The following is a 20,522-nucleotide window of genomic DNA, read 5'->3' as shown; positions in this document are numbered from 1 at the left end:
AGATGTTTTGAAATGGTGACAATGCCGGTGATTGAATGGCTATTACGGACATGCTCTAAACAATTTCAAAAACTAAACGTGCTTACCCCTTACATGAGCTGTATGGTCTGACCGTTTTTTGATGCAGTTGACAATTCTGTCAGTCAGTACAAAAAATGAAATTGAACTGCTTTTCTTTAATAATTATGCAAAGGCGCCATACCATGTTAACGCTTAAGTCTAGAACCACGATCCAGGAATTTTGGCTATACGTTTTATGCAGATTTGAATTTAAAATAAACGCTGTTCTTAATCAATCTTGCTCGCAGCGCTTCCACTCGGGTAAAGGAGAAAACTGGTTATATTACAGCTTACATGTTCCGTGCTGATGCTTTGGCTTTTCATTCACAGTCATGGTTCTGGACTCCTGTTGACAATTCTCATTAGCAACCTACCTATTTCATAGCTATTGCAACGTTACTGGTTGAGGTAAGTTCCTTGCTAGCGTGAGGTATGATATTGTAGCGTACCTCTTACACGTTTTTGTCTCCTTATCAGCTTGTGATTGAACTGTATCTTCTTCTCGGTTACGTAATAGCAGTGGTAATCTGGTAACAATGCTCATTACGGGTTTTTCCTACTTCATACATCTTAAGGAATTATTATAAAATACCTTATAACAGTGTCCGGGTTTTGCAAATGCGGGATGTACCTGATAACAATTCTTTATTATGCATTACACTTGTCACAAGTCAGTGAGGCTGACTTGAGAACACTATTAAGCATATGGGCATAAGCTTGGGTTGCAGCGCTACACTTAAATTTGATAACTGTCGCATATGAATTAAATTGTGTTACCGCCAAGCATGTCGCCTTCAGATATATGTTCGCTTCGCTCTTGCAGAAACTTCTTCACAAGCATTTCTAACGTATTTAAGTTGTGTCGACTCGGGCATTAAGTAATCCTCCTTGTCTGTAGACAAAACTTATTATGCTCCTCAAGCTTATGTCTAAAATAGTAGTTACCATTTTGTGCCGGCGAAGTTCCACGCAACCATCATCTGTCAACAATACGTATTATGCACCCACCACAGCCTTCTCCACGAAGGCTTATTATGCAGTTACATACTTGTGTGTGTATTTCTACTCTCAGGTAAATATTTTCTCTTACCAATAAGTAAAGCCACTTGTTCTTTGGAGGGATGTACGTGATGGCGGAGTGTAGACACCATTTCGTCAAATGTGCTGCACATCTGTCAACAACTCTTGGTTATGTCCCTACGTCATACCGCCTCTTTCGTACGACAATCAATGGAATTATATTCTAAGTAAAACCAAGAAATAACATACTGTTGCAGACGAACACCTCAACGTGACCGATGATGACAGGTTTTCTTTACGTAGGAATCTTCGTTTTCTTAATTTATCTAGTGATGCATGCTGCTTACAAGCTGAATACCCTGCTGACAATGTTTATTGTGATAGACGTACCACTATCCATATCCCGGCTTTGCGCCTTCGACTTGAAGAGTTGTTTCAATGAAGGCAGTGTATGCTCTGATTGGTAAGCAGGTAGGTGCAGTTTGCGGAATGGTGTGCTCTCATTGATAACTGTCAACAAAATCGGTAAGGTTCTAAACTATACCAGCCCTAGCTAGGATATAATAACTAACGGATGCATTACTACCTAATAAGACCAGGTAGAATAGTGTAATAATGTTTACAGGTTGAATTGTTAAAAATTACAACAGCATCTAAAACTAGCTATTCATAAATATTTGGTGAAAGAAACCAATGTTACCTTTGCTTTTAGATAGTGTGTTTAAATTAGTATAATAGTAAGTTACAATACTTGCTATTTATCACTTACACTCCATTTAATTACTTATCTACACAGCGTGTTTTTCAAGGCAGGCAGATGAAATCAGTTGGCAGACCAGTACAAACCGCTGTGCATTTATCCAAGCATGTTCATTCCACGAAACTGTTATTTCTACTACACCAAGCTTGATGAAAATCTGTTAACAAGACTAAGAAAATTCGTTCCTTCTACCCAATTTTACTTCCAGATTGCCAATTTCTGCAGTTAGGTACTTGACATAAATTAGTGTTCATGCTTCGTAGGTGTCCAACACATACAATCTATCGTATAGCATCGTAGAAATCTGTTAACAACACAATTATGCACGGATCCGAACATGTCTAAGAAGCATAATGCATTACAAGAGACAATAAAGGTCAATTAACAATTTAACTTTGTGCATGAAGATGAGGATATTACATACCAAAAAACAGTGTGTTACAAAGCACATACCGACATCTCATTTTCTTGTGACATTTTGCTTTTGGAGTAACCAGTAACCACCCTTTTCATACACGATTGATGTTTACCTCGGAACGCGTTTGGTTTCTCATCTGTTAACAATAGTTTTTAAGAGCCTAAAACTAAGCAGTTTAGCTATCGTAAAAGATAATACCAGTTTTTGAGAAGTATCTGCAACAATGCTTATTACTGCACCTAATGCGTCATCTAATGTAGCTAGCGTCTGTGAGATAGTTTTTAAATTAACACCTTTACACATATATATAGATATGCCACATTGCACAATTAGTCAATAGTAATTCACCCACTGCCAAGCATTTCCACAATTTTATGGTCTAGCTAGTTCATGCGCCATCTTCAAAGGCAATCTTCTATTGCATTCGATTAATCTGTTGACAAAATCCATTAAACACCTAAAGAGCTTATATCTAGATGATTTATTGAGTAGGGGAAAGGGGGGTAGCCCCGGCCGGTGGGTAGCCTCGGCCATAGTAAATATTAGAATTTCGCGCGGCGTGACTTTGAAGTTCGTGTGATCTCCATGTGCGTTTAAGAGTAATTCGTCAAATGCAAAAAGTTGAAGTCGATTGATCGCTGCGTTCGGGCGTGATAGAGTCAATTTCTTTTTCGTCGTCGACGGCCGCGTGACTTCAATTGTTTCGAAAACCGTTATTCATTGGATAAAGGTAAGTAATTATTTATTTGATTTTGTTTACATAATGGAATACTATTCTATTTTGCACTTTGAAGTTTATTTCAACGCATAATTAGCTGCTTTTTTTTTAAATTTTTTTTTTTCGAAGAAAGTCATGTCGGGTAACCCCGGCCATTAGTTTTGGGGGTATCCCCGGCCATATGTTAGTCTATATAGAGGTTAATATTTAATTTAAAAAATTTTTTTTTTCAGTGTCACAATGCCTAAATTTAAAACTAGAACTACGAATCGCGGAGACTGGAGTGAAGAAAACATGAAAAAAAGCAATTCAAGCGGTGCTTGAGAAAAAATGTTCTGAGAGAGCTGCCGCAGATCAGTATGACGTTCCACGAACTTCTCTGCAGGATCGGGTCAAGATCGGATTTAGATTGGGCTCACGAGGCATGTGTAGATATAAATCCATCGGATTTGTACTATAACTACGATGTGTGTGTCGCCAAAAATCGATTTGGCCACTAATTACGTAGGTGGCCGGAGCTACCCGCCACTTTTTAAAGATATAAAAATTTGACCACTATTTGAAGTGGGTTTAAAACGTATTGGATATTATTTTTGTTAAAATTTTCAATATTCTAATACGAATAAATATTGTGTTGATTATTTTTTCGTAGTTTTCGTTGTATTTCCCTTGATAATTTAATCACAATAACAAAAAAACAAAATTGGCCGGGGCTACCCCCCTTTCCCCTACACAAACATTTTATTGACAAATAAATCAAGTTATACGGTTACCAAAATGGTATGCAGTCTATCTTCGATTGGCATTACTTGCGAGGCTTGCTACTTTTAACACTTAGGTTTGCATTTACCAATCCTCATCGATTGAGTGGTTTACAGTGCTTTTATTATTTCGATGTTCAAGCGGCAACTTAATATGTACTAGGTATACTTTACATGGAGGTCTGATTACTTACATACAAGTGTATCTGTCAACAATAATCGTTATGGACATATTCTACTTTATAGTAGAAATTGTTACCTCCTGATATTGTGCCGAGAGTCACGGAACTCTGTAGTAATTGCGAATCTGGCTTCAAAGCCAGGTTTATCCCAGGCATTGTTATTTTTCAGCTTTAAAGATCATCTGTCAACAATATGCGTTAGGACCTAACTAGATAGTGTAAGATACGTAAAAAATAACAATAATAAATTGTTACCTCTTAGCAAACTGCATTTCTGTTAACAATCCACCAGCATCGATCATCATACAAATAAAAACATAATAGCCAATTGTTATTATCTAATGACAATGATAACATCGTCTTACGTGCACTCGCCGTTGCGCCAAAAGTCTTATCGAACTCTTCGCGTTCAGGATAGAGTTGTTGAACAAGTGTTCTGTTGACAAAACTGATTACGGTATCCTAATGGTAAAAGCAAGCTATAAAATACACAATGGATACCTCTTTTACTAGCCATTGCTAGATCACAATCTAGGTGTTAACACTGACTGCCATGCATCAATACTTGATTGAAGCCAAATTTTGATAATCATATCCCGTTCTTAATCATTCTCAATTTGTAGTAAATTTTGACATACGCAGTGGGTATTTTGTGTTTGAAGAATCTTTAAGTATCACGAGAAGGGCCAGCCATCATCAAATGGTATCAGGCACGCGCTGTTATCCTGTCAACAATATGGATTACGGAATCTATCCTAAAGAAGAATGTGACAATTTGTTACCTCCCGTAGCTCTGGCTTGCGACTTGCGCTCGATCATCTGTTAACAATACTTTGTTACGCACAAACACGATATCGGCAATTTTTCGTTTTAGATTGTTCATTCCAACTCAAATATCTGTTATATGATATATGTGATATTTAATGTACATACGCATTAATTTTGATCTTGTTTCATTCTTCTCATGGTATACTCTCTGGCTTTCGGAAGTCGATATCTGTTAAACAATAAATGTAATGGACCTATCCTAATAGATATAGCAGTAAAATTTTACCTCTCTATGTTCAGGCATGTTATTAGTGTCAGATTCATGTCTGTTGATTTGATATCGATGCATCACCCACATTCAGAATAAACTTTGTTATTAAATTGACAATCCCTTGTAGTCCATAGTTAGGCACAATAATAAATATTTACTTTGTACATGACTACAGATGCTCCAAAATACTGTTATACAAGATGCCATGCAATTTCATATAAGGCATTTCTATGTCACCATCTGTTAACAATATGTATTAACAACCTATCCTAGGTTATACAAACTTCAAACTCGCATACCAGGTGGTTTTGGGTTGAAACTCACGCCAGATCGAAGGTATCTGTTAACAATATTTTATTACGCACCCACCGACACAATATTGCCATTTCTTGTCATATAACAAAATTGCCATTTCTTATTCGCAATTCGTGTGCAAGTATCGTTCAATTCAATGTAGTATAGGTTCAATTCATTATCTTATTCAAAATATAAGTTGTCCATGCTTTGTAACTATTGCAACAAGCTTTATAAACTTTGCGTAAAAAACTGAAAAGACGGTTAATCAAACAGTACCTGAAATAATGTACATTAAGAAGGTACCCACCTTGTCCATATTGCCATTAATTGCTTTAACAATATTCATTTATTCTCTGTAGTGCTTTATGTTACCAGGTGCCTATTTAATATAATTTGTATATAGAATATTGCTGTCTTCGCTTCGTAATAATATTTATAGCTTTCTTAATAATTAATCCTCATCCTTCTCATCAGATAACTGAATTTCGTACTCTTACGCAGAAATGTACTTATTATTTATATGTTTATATGTAACTAAAATATTTTGCTGAAAAGAAACCTATTATCGTCTTACCTACAAAGGCAGTAAACAGAAATTGAGCTACAATACCAGTTAGAACAGTATTGAAATTGTTTTAGAATTACTTTTGTACTTATCAAGTGTTGAGAGTTATGATATGTTATAATAGACCAAGCCAAATCAAATATTCCATACCTAAGGATGGAAAGTGTGACAAGCCGTTGCGTCGAGATTGCAGATTGATTGCCGTCGAGCCGGGCCGCAGGGGAGACAGGCTGACTGGCCGCGCCGCCGAGCCGGACCATAGGAGACAGGCGAACAGGCCGCGCCGTCGAGCCGGACCATAGGAGACAGGCGGACAGGCCGCGCCGTCGAGCCGGACCATAGGAGACAGGCGGACAGGCCGCACCGTCGAGCCGAGTGGAGAGGAGACAGGCGGACAGGCCGCGCCGTCGAGCCGGACCATAGGAGACAGGCGGACAGGCCGCGCCGTCGAGCCGGACAATAGGAGACAGGCGGACAGGCCGCGCCGTCGAGCCGGACCATAGGAGACAGGCGGACAGGCCGCGCCGTCGAGCCGGACCATAGGGGACAGGCAGACAGGCCGCGCCGTCAAGCCGGACCATAGGAGACAGGCGGACAGGCCGCGCCGTCGAGCCGGACCATAGGGGACAGGCGGACAGGCCGCGCCGTCAAGCCGGACCATAGGAGACAGGCGGACAGGCCGCGCCGTCGAGCCGGTCAGGGGAGACAGGCGGACTGGCCACGCCGTCGAGCCGATGAGGGGAGACAGGCGGACTGGCCGCGCCGTCGAGCCTGTGTGGTGAGACAGGCGGACAGGCCGCCCCGTCGAGCCGGTGAGGGGAGACAGGCGGACTGGCCGCGCCGTCGAACCGGTGAGGGGAGACAGGCGGACAGGCCGCGCCGTCGAGCCGGTGAGGGGAGACAGGCGGACTAGCCGCGCCGTCGAGCCGGTGAGGGGAGACAGGCGGACGAGATGACAACAGCGGAATGGCCGCGCCGTCGTCGAGCCGCACGAGATGACAACGGCGGAATGGCCGCGCCGTCGTCGAGCCGGACGAGATGACAACGGCGGAATGGCCGCGCCGTCGAGCCGAGCGGAGAGGAGACAGGCGGGCAGGCCGCGCCGTCGAGCCGGTGAGGGGAGACAGGCGGACTGGCCGCTCCGTCGAGCCGGTGAGGGGAGACAGGCGGACAGGCCGCGCCGTCGTCGAGCCGGACGAGATGACAACGGCGGAATAGCCGCGCCGTCGAGCCGAGTGGAGAGGAGACAGGCGGACAGGCCGCGCCGTCGAGCAGGTGAGGGGAGACAGGCGGACTGGCCACGCCTTCGTGCCGGGCGAGAGCAGACAGGCGGACCGGCCGCGCCGTCGTGTGGGGCAACAGGAGACAGTCGGGCTTGAAAGGGCTGCCGGCACGAAGACCGGCTCCGCTGCGCGCAGCGCGTAACGCTCGTGCTGCCGATGGTGATTAACTTGCGGAGAAGGCGCGGCGTTAACCTTGCCCGGAGAAAGCACGTAACATCAAGCCGAGCAGAGATAACCAGGCGGCTGATCCTCGATCGCCTTGCCCGGAGAAGGTGCGCAGTTCGCGAACCGAGCAGAGAAGACACGACCGCCCGGGACGGCCACGTCGATCATCTTCGATCGCCTTGTCCGGAGAAGGCGCGCTTTTCGCGAGCCGAGCAGAGTAGACACGACTGCCCGGGAAGACCAGGCGGCTGATCCTCGATCGCCTTGCCCGGAGGAGGCGCGCAGTTCGCGAGCCGAGCAGAGTAGACACGAGTGCCCGGGTAGACCAGGCGGCTGATCCTCGATCGCCTTGCCCGGAGAAGGCGCGCAGTTCGCGAGCCGAGCAGAGTAGACACGAGCGCCTGGGACGACCACGCGGATGATCGGCGATCGCCTTGCCCGTAGAAAGCGCGCAGTTCGCGAGCCGAGCATCTGGGAAGACCAGGCGGCTGATCCTCGATCGCCTTGCCCGGAGAAGGCGGGCAGTTCGCAAGCCGAGCAGAGTAGACACGAGTGCCTGGGTAGACCAGGCGGCTGATCCTCGATCGCCTTGCCCGTAGAAGGCGCGCAGTTCGCGAGGCCGAGCAGAGTAGACACGACTGCCCTCGCCTTGCCCGGAGAAGGCGCGCAGTTCGCGAGCCGAGCAGAGTAGACACGACTGCCCGGGAAGACCAGGCGGCTGATCCTCGATCGCCTTGCCCGGAGAAGGCGCGCAGTTCGCGAGCCGAGCAGAGTAGAGTAGACACGACTGGCCGGGAAGACCAGGCGGCTGATCCTCGATCGCCTTGCCCGGAGAAGGCGCGCAGTTCGCGAGCCGAGCAGAGTAGACACGAGCGCCTGGGACGACCACGCGGATGATCGGCGATCGCCTTGCCAGGAGAAGGCGCGCAGTTCGCGAGCCGTGTAGAATATACACGAGTGCGGAGATGACTACGCCTCAGAACACCATTCACCTTTCCCGGAGAAGGCGCGCAGGTTACGAGCCAAGCAGAGTAGACACGACTGCTCGGGAAGACCAGGCGGCTGCTCGTCGATCACCTTGCCCGGAGAAGGCGCGCAGTTCGCGAGCCGAGCAGAGTAGACACGAGTGCCCGGGTAGACCAGGCGGCTGATCCTCGATCGTCTTGCCCGGAGAAGGTTGCGCAGGTTACGAGCCGAGCAGAGTAGATACGACTGCCTGAGAAGACCAGGCGGCTGATCGTCGATCACCTTGCCCGGAGAAGGCGCGCAGTTCGCGAGCCGAGCAGAGTAGACACGACTGCCCGGAAACACCAGGCGGCTGATCCTCGATCGTCTTGCCCGTAGAAGACGCGCAGTTTGCGAGCCGAGCAGAGTAGACTCCGGCGCGGAGTTGACCACGCGACCAAACGCCATTCACCTTATCAGAAGAAGGCGCGCAGTTCGCGAGCCGAGCAGAGTAGACACGAGTGCCCGGGTAGACCAGGCCGCTGATCCTCGATCGCCTTGCCCGGAGAAGGCGCGCAGTTCGCGAGCCGAGCAGAGTAGACACGACTGCCCGGAAACACCAGGCGGCTGCTCGTCGATCACCTTGCCCGGAGAAGGCGCGCAGTTCGCAAGCCGAGCAGAGTAGCACGAGCGGCTGAGATGATCAGGCGGCCGATGGTCGATCGCCTCTTCGATCGAGGGATGACTATGCATTTAGTTGTAGTTTAAATCGCGCAGTATGCGCGCCGTCTAGGGAAGACACGAGGGCCCGGGGTAACCATGCGGCTGATCGTCGATCCGCTTGCCTTGCTAAAAGACGAGAAGTTTACACAGTGCAGTGTAGCGCGGAGCGTCGACGTTAGTCTTAATAGACGACAATACCTACGACAAATTATAAACCGTAGTCAGCCAATTTGGCAAGACAGGATTGATTGGACGATTTTAATTTGAAAGAATTTGACATACCCTTTTGCAGTAAGTGAAGTAGAAGTGATATCCTGATGTGCTCAGCGGAGCACGAAGTTCAGTGCTCGACTAGATTTTTCTAAGGTACCTACTTCAGGACGAGCAAGCATATGGTAGCATTTTATCTCTAGGTAGAGTTTACAGAGCTTGGGGAAGAGTGTAGTGTGCTATCTGTGCTATAGCATCTCACTTACAGGTGTGCATTTCAGGGTATGGGTCAAGATAATATTCAGCATCGATGTTACATGGTGGTCATCTCGTTAGTGAGCATTGGCACACGAGAAGATTGTAGTCATCTATTCTTGATCACGAGGCGATATACATTTACTTCAGTGAATTTTGAGGGTTGACGACACGCAGGTCACGTAGTCAACGAGCACTGACGACACGCAGGTCACGTTGTCAACGAGCATTGACGACACGCAGATCACGTAGTCAACGAGCATTGACGACACGCAGGTCACGTAGTCAACGAGCATTGACGACACGCAGGTCACGTAGTCAACGAGCATTGACGACACGCAGGTCACGTAGTCAACGAGCATTGACGACACGCAGGTCACGTAGTCAACGAGCATTGACGACACGCAGGTCACGTAGTCAACGAGCATTGACGACACGCAGGTCACGTAGTCAACGAGCATTGACGACACGCAGGTCACGTAGTCAACGAGCATTGACGACACGCAGGTCACGTAGTCAACGAGCATTGACGACACGCAGGTCACGTAGTCAACGAGCATTGACGACACGCAGGTCACGTAGTCAACGAGCATTGACGACACGCAGGTCACGTAGTCAACGAGCATTGACGACACGCAGGTCACGTTGTCAACGAGCATTGACGACACGCAGGTCATGAGTCTACTATTATAACCTAAAGGAAAATGAAGTCGGCTAGCATTAATCGCGAAGGGGCCGCGTCAACGCATTGCGAAGAAGCTTCGGCAGTGGGCTCTGGCGATACGCGAAGACCATGAAGTCAGCCAGCTCAGTAGAAACGTGGAGAGGCCACGCAGAGGACCACTGTCAACTTAGGGAGCAAATTTAAAAGAAAACTGGCGACAGGATGTCGCACAGCTATAAAATTGAAAAAAGTTGGCAAATTTAGGGTAGTGCCTTTTAAATCGATTCTGGTTACCAACTGGTTACTGGACCAATAAATATTTGTTATCAGAATAAAACAGTAGTGCATGTCCGATTAGCCACATACCGTTTTACTATTAGCCCGGCAATGTAGAGTTGGTTGTCACGTTGGTAACGTGTCGAGGTTAATTTGTGGGTAGTTACTTGTATACAGTTGGCCGGCTAGGAGTCTGACTAGCGCCGTAAGAGTTGAGCCACTTCTCCGGAACCGACGCCGGTTGGAGTAACAGTAGAAAAGCAGTGTCGACGTATGTAGACCACACGTCGTGTAAGTAGTCGTGGAGTTTTACCTGACAAATTGACACATGCCATTGTAACAAGAGGAACGTCCGCGTAAAAAGAAAAATATTTAAATATAAAGGATAAGTTTACCCAGTTGAAAGACGATATAATTTACTCATGAGCGATCTCAGGTAGAGGTAATGGCGATCATGGCAAGGGAATGAAAATTAAATTTGGTACCTGTTTCACCAACACGTGTGGGTTGACGGCTACTAGTATATTATATCCTGAATAGTTACATATTTGATATTCTATAAGAACCATGTGTTGAAATGTGATATTTCTAAATATTCATATTCTTATTGCTATACTTGGTATATTATTATAAGCTCCTTTGTTCCTGAAAACTAGAAAAGAATGCTGCGCAGCTCGTATGTTTTGTGTGTAGGACGACGGAAGATTACATTGCAGATTTGTTTGTATATCTTGTGGATAGGTTTAGGTTTAAGTCTGGCAGATTATTATAAATTCTTATCACATCATTTCAACTCCAGCAGCCCTTATTACAGATGTATTCCTAGTTAAGAGGATGCTTTGAAGGATAATTAAACTTTTGAAGTTGAATCAATTTTATCTTTCAGTAGTATCCCAAAATGTTCATTCATCCAAGCATTTTAAACTGAAGTGACAGAGATTCATTCGGTTTTAACAAGCCTCTGAATGTGTGAACTAAGGGTCTGCTATTTATATCCTGCTCCTAAACAGATAGAAAAAAAAAAAGATTACAGACAGAACACCAGTTCTGCTTAAGTATGATTTAAAACAATTTATAAAAAAGCTCTTTCAAAATTATGCAAATAGTCTATTATGTTTCCACTTGCAAGTAGTTTTTGCGATAAAAGAAGCAGAAGAATCTAATAGGAAAACGCTACAGAATTTATATAAAATGATAATAATATAGAAAAGAACCGTACCCATCAGCAGATGCTGCCGTGTCAGGAAGTCAACATTGTAACCTTTTGATTCCTTGTCCACACCTAGTATTTATTGTTAATTGAATTCTTGGATTCTTAATTAGATTTATACATCTGGATTATGAATTGTGGCATGGACCATGATCAATATTTGGGCTGAAATTAACCGAATCTTGGCCAATATAGGTCAACAAGATCATCAAGGGTTTGGTTCGACATACCTTTAAGAAACTATTGGTGCGTGATTCTCCGCTTCACTTGTAATTTTGTATCCTTTGTTCACCTTGGAACTAAATCTTCAATTTGTTATTTATGATTTACTCGTAATTACCAATCGAGCCTTAGCTCAAGGAAAGTGGGAATAATTTTGATAAGAATGTCTCATTCACCAGGTGTAAACAGCGCTGGATTTTGGGTAACTTATATGCTCGACAATACTTCGGTACTGTGTTGTCTGGATATTTTGAGTCCTAGTTGTATGTGGGTCCTGTCAAACAAAATCTTCAGCACACAAAGTTCCGTTTAAATGGAACTATAATCGCACCACGCAGTGGCCAATAAAATAAGAAGCTGTTACCCCACCAGAAGGCATTGTTTACAGGTGATTTGTCAAAAAATATACTTCCAAAATTAAATAGGTCTAAAACAGGCTTTAACATCAGATTTGTATAATAATATTGTTATTTTTACGACGGTGTCACAGATTTCAACGAAAATTGTGTCGATATGCTTTACATTGGCTTCCTTCTGATATTCAAATAAAACTTAGGAGAGCTAGTAGTTATCGCAATTCGAGTTAGTTATTTTTATCTCATATTATCTGAAATAAAAGGTTTGATTATAGGCCCCTACTTGCCTTTGCGTCAAGATAGCTAATGTCATTGCTAATTAAGCAGAATGTTTTGTTCAGAAAATGAAGATCACAAGCCAGACTTACCTATTATTTGTAAATTCTCAATAAAATTGTGTATTCGATATTCGTAATAGAATGTAGACCTATAAAGCCATTATGCAGCTTTTGTTTTTTGATACGTAATGCAGAGGCACGTTTCTCTTTGTCTACGATATACATAATATGTAGAGTATGGCCGGTTTGACTTATCTGTGGATGGGGCGTGGCGATCCACTCGCTAATATCAACTGGAGCCGGGCTAGCCTTCTCCACTAGGAAGGACTTCACCTTGCTTTAGTGCTAGATTGGCGTGATACTCTCTCACGTCAGCACCCAGTCCAGTCGTTAGCTGTGAAGTTTGCATATAATCAGTAAATGTTGTTTACATACAGTTTGTCGCTATAGCAAATCAACTAAGACCTCAGAACATTAATTAGAACAGAATCAAAGAGATCAGTACAGTTGCGACAACTCACCGTTAACTCTGTCCGTTCACGTTTGACCCTCAGTTTAGTATCATTTGGTTATCAGCTTATTTATATTTAGAATTCAATCAGGTTTCACATTAGTGTTGGTACAGTCCCGGTTTAGTCATCAGCCCACAGTTTCTTTCTTGTGTAGTTGTATCATCATAATTAAACAATGCTTAGTTGGAACCTATCTGTTTTAGTAAGAATCAGCACCTACTGCTACTGTGATGGAAGCTATTTGTTCTCGAGCACGTCTTTCTTCACAATAAATTAAGACAAAAACAGCATGCCAATTTCTGATTTGTAAATAAGTAAGAACCATTCATTACCTAAAAGTGAAAGTCGCCCACCACCGCCGCGCCGACGGCAGCAGGACCCGTGGCATGTCAAGGTCATTTGTACTGGACAATGTGCGATGTGCGAAATTATGTTAGGTACATGTGCGTGGTCGACCTCCGCTAAACCTCACTCCTCTTTCTTGTACAAATACAGTCTTGATGCTTACTCCATTGCAGGTTAATTCCTGTTTATTGGATTATTATGGCACAAAATCCTAACCAGTTATTTCCAAAATGAGTATCAACACAGACAGTATATTCATTGGATATTAGATACACATTAACCACTGTTTTGATAACATACGACTCACCAGAGGTCATAACTTCCATTCTAGAAAACATTCATAGCAGTATTTCCGTGGCGAGGAGATAGATCCTTTCCTCGAAGCTCGTGGCAGCTGCAAGGCCACGGTAGGCAGGGCTCTGAGAGACTAAACATAATGTTACACGCAGTGGCCCGTGTACGGGCCACACAATAACACTAGCTAAATGTAGGATAGGAACCTTCACGCCAACAACCTAACGGTTACCTAGTGGGCTGACAACCGGGACGAATTTGCGAGCGCGTCGCATAGTAGACAGCACGCCAGTGCATACGGTACGCAGCAGATTGCAGCCAAGCGAGCGGCACCGCAGACAGCTGACTCATATACTCGTTCACAGCGACCCGAACACGCCAACGCTGTCGCAACTCTGCCATGTTCTCCTCGCAGAGACGTTGATGACTCATGGAATAATACATTGTTTGTGTGGTGAAATTGTAAGAAAAGCAAAATGAGTTCATTGATACGACATTTCTTTTTTCAAAAATTGTTTATTTCCATACTTAAACATATGTACAATTTTATTATTCAATATGAATAAAAATCAAAATTCCAATTTAATCGTTATGCGTGAGAAATTGAAACACTTAAAATTAACTACTTATATAAATGCATGATACCGTTTTACAAACCCATTTTGTAGCTAGCAGCGACCACGCCCCAGCGGCAACCAAGATGGCGGCCGACGGATGCAGGCCCACGCGAAACGCAATGGGACTGTAATTTAGAAAAACATCCTACATAATATCACAGATACAAAACACTTTACTTTACCTAAAATGGACTACTTTGGAGTTGGCTTGACATTATCTAATTCTCTAAAAAAACTATCTAGGCCGCTGAGATCATTCTTCCATAAATTATCGATTTTCTCCTGACGTTGTTTGGCGACTTCTTCTTCCTTATTGCACAATCCAAGATCAGCTTGCATTTGAGCCCACCTCCGGGCGCGTTCTCTTTGTTTCGTAACGAGTTCACTCTCAGCGCGTGATAGAGAGTTACTCAAAATGGCGATTATTCTCAAGTCACGCTTTCTCTTTGTCTTGGCATTTAAGGATTTGCTTTTAACTTGACGAACCCAATTAGATAGGGATTCGGCTTTACTTTCACAAAAGTCAACAATAGATTTTTCATTTGAACTGTAACCCATTTTTAAGGATGCGTCAGAAAGTACTGTGTTGGGACAATACTACACACCTGAATCCGACCAGGCACAATTATCACTTCTTGAAATCTTCAGCACAACACACAACGTAGCCACATCTGCACTTCACCACGACGAAAAACGAATGTTGGGCACATGACGTCATGGCGGCTTTATATACTCGACCTGAGGTGGGGGGCCGCACTGCGCAGTTGGCCACAAAATGGCGTCACTCCCAATACCAAAGTCACGTACGAAGTTTGCCGATCAAAACCGAAGATAAACGACGATCTGGGGCGAGCGGAAATTTTGTACATATAAAATAATTGCACTACTATTTTAAAACAACATTCAAAATGCATTGTATCGTTAAATGTTTATGTTTTGAGTAGGTATGAAAACCTTGTATAATTGCTGTATTATTTTTAGTCAAAATTTGATGGATTCATTATGTCCGGCTTTTGACAGACGAGTAATGAAAAAAAAAAAAAAAAAAAAAAAAAAAAAAAAAAAAAAAAAAAAAAAAAAAAAAAAAAAAAAATGATTGTCCTGGCTAGTGTACACCTTTAAATTGATGGAACAATCGATGCAGAAAGCATATTAGTTTTGTTGAATTGAATGAAATATTGAAAATCTATACTTATAGACTTTGTAAGTTGAATAGGTACTTCCGATCGGACTCATAATGCGCTAGCTTGTTAGAAAGAGACAGCACTATGCAGTGCAGAATCAGCGAACGAGGATATTATTGATCCAACAAAGAGGCCCGATTTAGGAGTTCGGGGGAGGTGAGGCGAGGGGGACGCGCCAAGTTCTAGATATTTCTGACGCGATATTGACGTAGGTATGAAATAATAGACCATATAAATTATAGAATAGAACATTTTAAATAGTATTTTATCAATTCAATGAAGGTGGATAAATCATGTTTTCCAAGGAATATTAGGATTAAAACTAATAAAGTCAACGATCTGATAAGAACCATTTTGTAATGATTATGATGGTACCTACCTACCTAATGTTATTTTATTATCAGAATATTATTTTTTGTCTTTCAAAATGATTAGAACCTACAAAAATCTGAACTAAATGCTGTTCGGCTATTATCATAGGCTCTGCAATAGGCACGGACTAGTAAAGTGTAAATTGTGTTACCTACGCATCTACCTACATGGTTTGTCTAACAATTTAGATATCTGTGTAGGTAAATAGGTATATTATGTAGATTCAGATTTTTTTCATAAGTAGATACTTACTTATGGCCAGAACTATTAAAAATATACCTAAGAAGGTACCTACACCATTTCTGTTATTTTCCTTCATCGCTAAGATATGATTAATCCAAAAGTAAATGTACCTACTTAAGTACCTAGGTACCTACTTACACAAGTTACAAGCATTAGGTAGGTACCTAGGTACCTAAGTACCTAGATAATAAAACATCTATGGCCATAAGTAACTCAGAACATGGGTCGGTATTAATTTCGGATACGGTACTAGGTACCTGCTGAGCTCAGCCTGTGGCTCAGCTCATATAAAAAAGTCACATTCCTTAGTGTGACCATAAACAGGCAACATAAAGTTTCGTAGAAGCAAAACAAATAGCACGTGGCATATGAAGACTGTTGTAGCAGGATGTGATTGTAGTAGGGAAGTACCTAATGCACAGTTTTTATTAGCAGGTCCATAATATGTACCTACAAAAACATGCAAACATCCGAATTGAGAACCTCATATTTTTGGAAAGGCTGTTAAAATACTTAGCAATAAATTGGAGGAAACTATTTAGGAACATCCTTCTAATGGAAATGTAAGTGGTATTGGACTTTAAGTAGCCCAAATGTATGATGATGAATGATGAAAGAATCTTAGTTAATCATTAACGGCCGATCTCAATACTCTACCAAGAGTTAAACTCGGTTAGCTACCAGAGTTTTACCACAGATTATATAATAGTTACTACGTAACAGATAAATCACTCCATACAAAAAAGTCCATACCTACTGTTATAAGCACCTACAAGTTCCCCAACTACCTACAAATTCCTAGCTGCGTTATAAAATGAACCTTAAAAGCTCGAGCGCTTGATTGTTATTCCAATGCGATAGCGCACAGTTCAGTGACCGCAACCGTGCCGTGGCCGTGCTTAGGGTTGCTTCTTACAATTTATTAATATTTAAGTAGGAAAACAAAGTTACGCTTATTTTAAGATAGCCTTTTTTAAAACTGAGTTTTTAAATAAAAAGTAATATCAAGAATATTTTTCTTTAGTTAACTATTGTCATCATCCTCCGAGCCTTTTCCCAACTATGTTGGGGTCGGCTTCCAGTCTAACCGGATTCAGCTGAGTACCAGTGCTTTACAAGAAGCGACTGCCTATCTGACCTCCTCAACCCAGTTACCCGGGCAACCCCGGTTGGTTAGACTGGTGTCAGACTTACTGGCTTCTGACCACCCGTAACGACTGTCAAGGATGTTCAATGACAGCCGGGACCTACAGTTTAACGTGCCATCCTAAACACAGTCATTGGTGTCTAAGATATACTTAGAAAGTACATACAAACTTAGAAAAGTTGCATTGGTACTTGCCTGACCTGGGATCGAACCCGCGCCCTCATACTCGAGAGGTTGGTTCTTTGCCCACTAGGCCACCACGACTTTTTTCCTAACGACTTCTTTAGTTAACTATTGTATTGCCTACCAAAATGGAGTATATATTACTAAATATTACCTAATACGTAAGCATAGGTAAGTACTTAAGTAAAGCTTTCGTCAAAATCAAAGACGGTTTCCAACTATTTTTCGAGCACAAATGCCATACCCCATGATCTCTGTTGTTAAAATCATAAAGTAGATAAGTATTAATTTATTAAAAAAAAATAGAATTTCTAGATAAGTTCATAAATATAAAATGTTTCTAAATCTTACAATAGTCGTATAAACCAACACAACTCAAAATAATCCATCAGTTTGTTAGGTAGCTTAAAAAACCTAACAAAAACTAACAGCATAACATGCCACGAAACAAAAATACTTAATAATATTGGAACGCGCGCGGCGCGTGTGACTGTTGAAAGCCCTGAGCCGCGTGGGGCTACCGGTAACCCAGCGAGCGGTAGGCATTTATCGCGCGCAAGTACGTCGAGTGACAGAGGCCTGGTTTTACTGTTACTTTTGATCTATCAATAACTGCCGTCTCAATAACAAAACTTCCGTAACGTTATCTACAGTTAAAGACAGATAGGTCCTTTCCCTCACAAAAAATGCGTTACGTTTTGTTTCTCGTGAACAATATTACTTTTGCTTATACGATATTAGCTTCAGTAAAATTGTACTTTAAAAAAAAACCTGCTTTTATAATTTATATGAAAACGGTGAAAGGAGATGGCCAAAAAAAACCCAGAGTCGACACAAACTTCGTATGTATGGTTGGATTCAGTATAACGTGTAGATTACAAAAAGTATTTCATATCATCTAAAAACCATGGGGTTCTCTTTTTACAAGGTTTTTTCCAAGAAGATTTTAGTACATACAAAAGCTTAACTTTTCTGTTTGCAGTTCATTAAAAGTTGCTCATAGGGTAAAAACTTTACACTCAGGTGTACATATGTCTGTTATTATAGCACTATACACGAGTGATGGTTTAGAGCTGACCTGATGATGGAGAAGAGAGAAGGTCAAGGGAACTCGGCAATGGTAAATATTAACTACCTCGTGTTTGGGCTTATATTATTCGCATTGACGAGAACTTTTCACTAATGTGAATAGTGATTAAAAAGCTAAAAAAAAACTTTTTTTTTCTTTTAAGTTTCTTTTTTAATTAACCTTTGCCAGTTCAGAAGTTTACACATAACAGGGAAACCTCTTCAAGTAGGTAAGGTCGGTACTTAGTCGTAGGTATCTGGAGTGGTTCATGTCAATAGTGCAATGGGTGGGGGTCAAAACTCAAACTTAAGACCTTTTGATTACCAGGCAAACTCTGTAACTATGGTGATGTTACTCTTCGCATGTATAACGTTAGTATACCATGTTTTTTATGGTCCTTTATGTAAATAATCTTTAAAATCAACATAAATTCAACATAACCTATTTTTGTGAAAATATGTAATAGCTCCTATACCCCATGGATTACAGACTGGATTTTTTGGCACCATCAAAGGTCTATCATAATGAACCCATTGGTATCCATTTCGTTGCTGTCGATTCTGGGTTTTTTTACTATGAAAATTTGGCCATCTCCTTTTATAATAAAATAATGATGAAATGCTTTCTAACATGATGCAATAAAACGCATTTTTGACATTTGCCAGCAAACGACGCGACGCTAACGATATCGCGCTGTCAAATTCCCGCGCTCGCTCGCAGTCGCAACTGTTTTGAATTGTTTCGAGTTTTCGACTTGTGATTTGGTTGGAAATCTCATTTGCGCAACAATTTTATAAAATTTTATTAAATTTGGTAAAATTTTTACTAATAACTCATTTACACTACTTTTATTTAATCTAAATGTAAATTCCGAGTCAGAAAATTCGCTTTCATAGTTAATGCGACTGTATACTCTGCATTCACCAGATACTGTAGCTGTCGCAGAATCAAATACACCAGCTTCATATATCTCATTATCACTTTCATCACTGAACAAATCCATTTTATTATGAAATAAGTTGTAATTACTATGTAAACCAGCAGTTAATCGCCCGATTTCGGGAGATAGCAAATTTTTAACTGACAGTAACAAAAACAAACTAAAGTTAACGGTCAAAATCTTATTGAGACGCTCTTTATTTTTTTTCTATGGATCCACTTACGGCCGATCTCAATACTCTACCAAGAGTTAAACTCGGTTAGCTACCAGAGTTTTACTGTTACTTTTGATCTATCAATAACTGCCGTCTCAATAACAAAACTTCCGTGACGTTATCTACAGTTAAAGACAGATAGGTCCTTTCCCTCACAAAAAATGCGTTACGTTTTGTTTCTCGTGAACAAAATTACTTTTGCTTATACGATATTAGCTTCAGTAAAATTGTACTTTAAAAAAAAACCTGCTTTTATAATTTATATGAAAACGGTGAAATTTTATAATAAAATAATGATGAAATGCTTTCTAACATGATGCAATAAAACGCATTTTTGAAATTTGCCAGCAAACGACGCGACGCTAACGATATCACGCTGTCAAATTCCCGCGCTCGCTCGCAGTCGCATCTGTTTTGAATTGTTTCGAGTTTTCGACTTGTGATTTGGTTGGAAATCTCATTTGTATTTATAAAAGTACCTTTATTCCATTTAAAATAACATTAGAAATTTAAGTAAACCTTTTTTACTGTTTGTTCAACTGATTTTGACTTCTATTGCGTTAGTAACATGATTAATGGCGGCTGCAGCAAATACTTGGTATTGTAACCACTATTTTGCTTTCAATTCCGTTCTTTTGTCTACGGAATAGAAGTCAAAATCGGTTGAACAAAAGGTAAAAAAGGTTTACTTAAATTTCTAATGTTATTTTAAATGGAGTATAGTGTGCAACAATTTTATAAAATTTTATTAAAGGACATTGCCACCCGTTGGGCCCCTTATTTGTGATAGAGTGTCAAGAATATTTTATTATTAAAAATCAAGTCCTAATTTTATAAAACTAACTATTTTTTTTCAGAATTTCTTGTACCCTAGCATTGAAAAACATAATTAATATTTATTTTATTGAATCTAAGCTAGTTCCGCCATTAAAACTTAACGTGAATGTTGCCAGGTAGACGACAGACTATCTCATTTAAATGAACGAGGTGATCGA

At 41.8% G+C, this 20,522-nt stretch overlaps 2 protein-coding genes and 1 long non-coding RNA gene across 6 annotated transcripts; all 3 read right to left on the bottom strand.

Moving 5' to 3' along the window:
* Nucleotides 1-4,565: 4,565 nt before the first annotated feature.
* Nucleotides 4,566-8,929, bottom strand: LOC124639926. Of its 2 annotated transcripts, XM_047177430.1 has the most exons (5): nucleotides 8,261-8,929; nucleotides 8,070-8,144; nucleotides 7,917-7,979; nucleotides 7,750-7,856; nucleotides 4,566-7,594 (listed from the first exon to the last, which is right to left on the bottom strand). In XM_047177430.1, the coding sequence occupies exons 1-5, from the start codon at nucleotides 8,679-8,681 to the stop codon at nucleotides 7,433-7,435; spliced, it is 828 nt and encodes a 275-aa protein (XP_047033386.1). In that variant the 5' UTR covers nucleotides 8,682-8,929; the 3' UTR covers nucleotides 4,566-7,432. The 2 variants fall into 2 exon arrangements, with proteins under 2 accessions (XP_047033386.1, XP_047033385.1); XM_047177429.1 differs by having other exon boundaries at nucleotides 7,750-7,979.
* Nucleotides 8,930-9,459: 530 nt separating this feature from the next.
* Nucleotides 9,460-10,650, bottom strand: LOC124639927. Its single transcript, XM_047177431.1, has 2 exons — nucleotides 10,509-10,650; nucleotides 9,460-10,095 (listed from the first exon to the last, which is right to left on the bottom strand). Exon 2 carries the CDS (start codon nucleotides 10,076-10,078, stop codon nucleotides 9,548-9,550), a length of 531 nt encoding a protein of 176 aa, XP_047033387.1. The 5' UTR covers nucleotides 10,079-10,095; nucleotides 10,509-10,650; the 3' UTR covers nucleotides 9,460-9,547.
* Nucleotides 10,651-14,054: 3,404 nt separating this feature from the next.
* Nucleotides 14,055-15,306, bottom strand: LOC124639928. 3 transcript variants are annotated; one of them, XR_006985509.1, is made up of 3 exons: nucleotides 15,292-15,306; nucleotides 14,781-15,018; nucleotides 14,055-14,300 (listed from the first exon to the last, which is right to left on the bottom strand). It is a non-coding gene; the product is annotated as an uncharacterized LOC124639928 (long non-coding RNA). The 3 variants fall into 3 exon arrangements; XR_006985510.1 differs by lacking the exon at nucleotides 15,292-15,306 and adding an exon at nucleotides 15,130-15,144; XR_006985508.1 differs by lacking the exon at nucleotides 15,292-15,306 and having other exon boundaries at nucleotides 14,781-15,200.
* Between the last annotated feature and the right edge of the window lie 5,216 nt (nucleotides 15,307-20,522).

This window comes from Helicoverpa zea, chromosome 20 (assembly GCF_022581195.2).
Source record: "Helicoverpa zea isolate HzStark_Cry1AcR chromosome 20, ilHelZeax1.1, whole genome shotgun sequence".
Taxonomy (NCBI): Eukaryota; Metazoa; Arthropoda; class Insecta; order Lepidoptera; family Noctuidae; genus Helicoverpa; species Helicoverpa zea.
This window is presented reverse-complemented; position numbering and strand designations above follow the sequence as displayed.

What these genes read in the sequence shown, in the direction of transcription:
- LOC124639926 (XM_047177429.1), bottom strand. Translation starts at nt 8,681, where the DNA reads ATGGCGTTTGGTCGCGTGGTCAACTCCGCGCCGGAGTCTACTCTGCTC. An exon ending in GCGCGCCTTCTCCGGGAAAG is followed by an intron (nt 8,145 to 8,260) that starts GTGAATGGTGTT and finishes TGGTCGTCCCAG; the next exon opens with GCGCTCGTGTCTACTCTGCT. An exon ending in GATCGAGGATCAGCCGCCTG is followed by an intron (nt 7,980 to 8,069) that starts GTCTTCCCGGCC and finishes ATCAGCCGCCTG; the next exon opens with GTCTTCCCGGGCAGTCGTGT.
- LOC124639927 (XM_047177431.1), bottom strand. Translation starts at nt 10,078, where the DNA reads ATGACCTGCGTGTCGTCAATGCTCGTTGACAACGTGACCTGCGTGTCG.